Here is a 5,282-nt window from a genome sequence, read left to right as displayed (position 1 = left end):
TGATTTTTTTGTAATACGAATCAGAGCTCCAGATAAGGTTTTGTGAAATTCTTAAATTACTACCAGATTTTCAAAAAGAATTCTTTACTCTGAAATTTTATTCTTAACGTTACTACTAAGTTTTGAAAAATATTCTAAATGACCTAAAAATAAATAATAATGGTTATCTTCATGCAAAAAAATCAAAATAAACATTCTAGCAACTTTATTCATACGAGTTCAACAGTGTCTTTTCAGTATTATACAATATTATTTTTCAAATACCTTCATATGCCCAAACTGTGCTTAGATTGAATGCATTAGATGAATTTTTACATATTTCACAATTAAAACGGGTCCCTTCAATCTTTTCAACGATTAGCCACGGGACTTGTCCCTTCCATTCGTTTAATGTTTTTTTTTGTGTTTAAGTTTGGACCCGTCGTGTCGCGTTTTTGTTTAGCTTTTCCGACTGTATCGGCAACTGAACACACAACATCGTTTAAGATCTTTTCTATTATGTCTGTCTAAACATTTAACTTCGGCTCTCTTTGCGTACAATATGTTAAAAGCGTGTTTTTGGACGCTTTGCAGTTTTTAGGACGCTCTCTGGGCGCCGCCATTGTGTTTTGGCAGATAGACTGTATACGCCGCTTTTATTGGAAAAAATGCGATTTGTAAAACAAACCCGATAACCATTCTATATAAGCACCGCAAAGATCTTTAATACGCGAAAAGAACTCAATAAAAATCGATACGAACCGATGTAAAAATAATATTCGTAACTTGATTTTGTAATTCTTAATGGTACGACAAGATTTTAAAATAAATACGTAACGCACTTGAAAATAATTCGTCATTACGAAAATACGACCCTTATCTGGAGCTCTGACGAATGCTGTTTCGTTAAATATGATTTATAGACAGCGATACTCGAGTTTAAATTACGAATGATGCTTCTATAAATATGATATTTAAGATGCTCTGGACAGATGAATGAAAACACATGTAGTGCGTTTAGAACAAATAAAACAACGAGCTTATGTTTTTACTTGCATTTCCAACCATGTCAGGTTGCCCCAATGCGCATGGCTGTCCCAGCTGGTGTTCGCGCTCGCTAACGGACCGGTACTGATGGCGGCGGTTGTGTACCGCAACTCCCTAGTGTACCACCACCACGACAAGGTCACTTCCGTCTACATACATCTGATGCCGGCGCTGCTCACCTTCTGGTAATTACATGTTCACGTATATGAGCCCCGTTCTGTAAAAATAGGGCTTAATGCATGATTGCATGTGTATGAAGTGTTTGTAATTTAAACACATTTATGAGCAGCGCTTTGATAAAAACGAGGCTTAATGAATGTGCGTAAAGTGTCGTCCCAGTTAAGGCAAAATAAGCCATTCCGCACAGGCTAGTCAGGGACGAAACTTTCCGCATAGGCTGGAAAGTGTCCTTATTAATTGGGTTGTGTGTACTTCACAGGCCAGTATGGGGCGACACTTTACGCACACGCATTAAGCTCCGTTTTATCCAAGTGGGGCTAAATTATATTTGTTTAAATTGCAAACTCTGAATTAACATCATCTTCATTTGTTTAAAAAAAATCAGTGTTATCGTTAATAAATGGTCAATAAACAAGGATGTCGAGTTAAAATGCAAAAGCTTGCTTTGTTAAATATAAACACATTTCGCTTCTAAAATGGTGCGATAAATATGTGTGTAATTGAAGTGAGAACTATATTTTGAGATGCTCCGGTCGTTTTTTTAATGCCTTCTTTAAGAAGTAGATTTACAGCGCTAATGTTGTCCGCATTCACAAATATATCAATACATTCATATCGTAGAAAGACGGTTGGCGAAAGACGATGATGAACCTGATTTATTAAAGATAGTCATTTATCTGATTCTACAAGAATCCGAAGACTTTGTACTTGTCTTGCTTATTTTTATGTTCTTACATGTTGTTAAAAAAAATAAAATAAAACACACCCAAATAATGTAGGGATAATACACCCTTTTAATTTATAAAAATTCTCAAGCCCGCAAAATGAGTTAAGGCCAAATCCCGTAGCACGACTCGAGGGCTACATCGCAGTTCATGTCCAGTTTGCACGTAAACTTACAAATATGTACATGCATAATTCATTTCGCTATCGTAGCAAAACATATTAGTTCTTGTGATAGTGTCGTGTGAATTTACGTAATAATACCCCTTTGTTGTCGATAACCTGCATCCATGTGTTCGTTAAAACGAAGGTTCAAATACATAATTATTATATATGATGGATATACAAATGAGATTTTATGTCATAATGAAAATCTACACGAGTCTTACTCTGTGAAAATGAGTTTAACCATTTGCATGCTGGGAAATTTGTCGTCTGCTAAAATGTTGTCTGCTGAATTTCTAAAATTAGCATTTTCTTCGATTTTTTTCAAAGAATACTATCAGAATAGCAAACAGTTTGGATCCTGATGAGACGCCACGTTCTGTGGCGTCTCATCTGGATCCAAACTGTTTGCACAGGCCTTCAAAATTCGGTTCCCGCACTGAAAGAGTTAATGCATGTGCGTACAGTGTCCTCCAATATTAGCCTGTCAAGTCCACACAGGCTAATCAGGGTAGACACTTTTGGCTTTTATTTTATTGTTTGTTAAAAAGGAATACTTTTGTTTACGAAAATCCAGTTGAGGCAGAAAGTGTCGTCCCTGATTAGGCACAGGCTAATCTGGGACGACACTTCACGTACATGCATTTAACCCCGCTTTCTCAGTGCGCGACTCACAATGGTTTCGTTCTCTGTAATTCTCAGCGTGCGGTGGTTCCCTGAACGCACGTCGATGTTCTGGGTCCGGGACTTCCTTGCGGACGTACCGCCTGCCGACCCCGTCTGGAGCTACCTCGCACCATTCGCCGTGTTCCTCGCCCACTCGGTAAGAGTTGTTTTGATTGTAATACGTTGGAACTAACGCTCTATGTATGTATCGTTGAATCGATATAATTCTATGATTCTTCGCATCGCATCGAGTTTACATTATTATGTGTATGCATTCAACAAAGTGGGTGTTAACCAGCATGCTTTCATAGCCACGCATCTCAATGGCACGGGATTGTTTAATGAGCTATAAATAAGGATAATTCGAAATGTTACTGTGCTACAGTCAGTATCGGGATCGCGACAACTATTTGCGTTATGTATGACCATAGTTTTGTCCTCCGACAATAGCTAGTATCGCGTTAGATCTGAAACTGTAAATCAATTACCGTCTGTTTGCGGGGATGTATTAATGAGCCTCACCGTGGGAAAACGGGACTGAATGCACGTGCCTGAAGTGTTGTCCCAGATTAGCCTGTACAGTCCGCACAGGCTGATCAGGAACGACACTGTGCGCTCTTAAGACTTTTTTTCGTTTGAAGGGAGTCTTTTCAAATCCAGTTTAGGCAGAAAGTGTTGTCCCTGTGCAGACTGCACAGACTTAATCTGTGATCTGTGACCACAATTTACGCACATGCATTTAGCCCCATTTTCCCTGAGCGATGCTCAATTATCAAAGGACTCATTGGGAGGCTATCGTTAAGATGCAAATAAAATTATAATAAGTTGTCTGTGATTGCAAAACGCGATATCACACCGGAAAACGAACATAATATGTCTTATATCGCAAACAGGTGCTGTATTTTCTGACAATCAACGTGATAATGAAGCCGAAGGACCTAACCAGCTATAGCTATCTAGCCGAGAAGTTCCGAAGAATCGACTGTATTGGCGGGAAATGGTAAAGCATCGACTCGATTGCGCATGCGCAAATCGTTACTTCCGTATTGCCAAGAAGTCTGTCTAACACGATTCAAAGTCTTTATATATGGTCTGTAACAAAAGATTAAAATAAAAAAATGATAAAGGCTTTTCGAATTATAACAAAGCATATCTTTAAATATTTGTCGAGTTGTTGTCCTTCGATTGTTTTGTGTGTAAATCTTAAGCGATCAAACAAAGAAACTCATTCTAAAATATATATTTTGTAATCATATAAATTATGGACTTAATTGATTTTGATAGTCTATTTTGTGATTAAAAACTATATTTTGGAGTTTAAACAAATATTTGTGTCGAACTTGTATTTCATTAAGAAGAAGACTTTCAGCTGACAGTTTCTAGTAAACTATATTTTTTGGTAAATTTCTAGTTATGTTATATAATATTTCGCATACACACTTTTGTAAAGGATACACACAGTCGTGTTTGATTTCATATTTTTAGGGGCACGGCGATCGTCTACTACACGGTGGGTTGGCTTTTCTGTCTGACATCACTACTCATGGCGGTACTGGCGTACTCGTACTTCACGGCTCATTGCCTCGCTTTGGCAGCCGTCTTCGTCATCGTCACGTGGAACGGCGCCGGCTACTACATGCACGTGTTCGGCGTGCGGGGTTTTACGGTGGAGTAACAAGACGCTAGCGAAATAAACGGAAATATGGCTTCGATTTTGACGGGATTCTCCGATGGTGTGGCATGTTATATCGGGATCTGGAATTGAAGGGAAGTTAAGGCTAGGGAGGGGTGTCTGATTGGTAGGAGGTTTTGTACGAAGGTTTATGCCGGTGGTGTACAACTCCTTTACCGGTACTACTGCCGATAGAATAAACCAGGCTTTAGGCGGGAGTTAACAATGGAGTAAAATCATGTAATGGCGGATCTTTGATAAAAGATTAGGCAATGGCGAGCGACGTTATGGTATAAATAGTGTGTTTGCCTTACCATGTTGACGGAGGAGTTGCTAATATTTTAAGAACATTTGCTTTTATTATTTATTCATTTTTATGTTTATTTGTTTATTCTCAATACCGGTTTGCCATACTGGCATTCTTGTTAAATGAAATCAATTTGTGACTGAAGTGAATCAAGGGGCTGTTATAAAGTTTGTTAAAACTATGATTGAACAGGTTCGCTGCCAAAGATTCTTTACTGGGCATAATTTATGACAAGAAACGTAGATCACAAGAGCGTAAACAAAAATTATGTTTTATGTTGTTGTCGTATCATTGGAATTCGAAAACATAGGAAGCAAGCGAGCTACAGGTAGGTGTCGTGCTCAAGATGCGTCATGTATACGCGCAATAATCAGTACAGATGAATGACAATTTGGTACTCCATCCGTATAACCGGTCCTATTAACTACCGATTATATTTTATTTCTTACTCGGGATCTTTTGGATATTTTAGGATATCTTGATGTTTACTTCGTCACTTCGTGTGTTTAATGATATTCATGAAATGTTATTTCCATTTCCGCG

General features: G+C 38.2%; 1 protein-coding gene across 1 annotated transcript in view; it reads left to right on the top strand.

Moving 5' to 3' along the window:
* LOC127842031 (uncharacterized) overlaps window positions 1–5,282 on the top strand; it is an 8,792-nt gene extending 3,510 nt beyond the window's left edge. Inside the window, exons 4-7 of the mRNA XM_052371348.1 lie at window positions 1,053–1,211; window positions 2,797–2,917; window positions 3,654–3,760; window positions 4,246–5,282. Coding sequence (XP_052227308.1) covers window positions 1,053–1,211; window positions 2,797–2,917; window positions 3,654–3,760; window positions 4,246–4,435 — 577 coding nt within the window. The 3' untranslated portion in view covers window positions 4,436–5,282. The remainder of the gene's footprint in view (window positions 1–1,052; window positions 1,212–2,796; window positions 2,918–3,653; window positions 3,761–4,245) is intronic.

This window comes from Dreissena polymorpha, chromosome 8 (assembly GCF_020536995.1).
Source record: "Dreissena polymorpha isolate Duluth1 chromosome 8, UMN_Dpol_1.0, whole genome shotgun sequence".
Classification (NCBI taxonomy): Eukaryota; Metazoa; Mollusca; class Bivalvia; order Myida; family Dreissenidae; genus Dreissena; species Dreissena polymorpha.
Note: the sequence above shows the minus strand (reverse complement) of the source record. Positions and strands in the feature narration are given on the sequence as shown.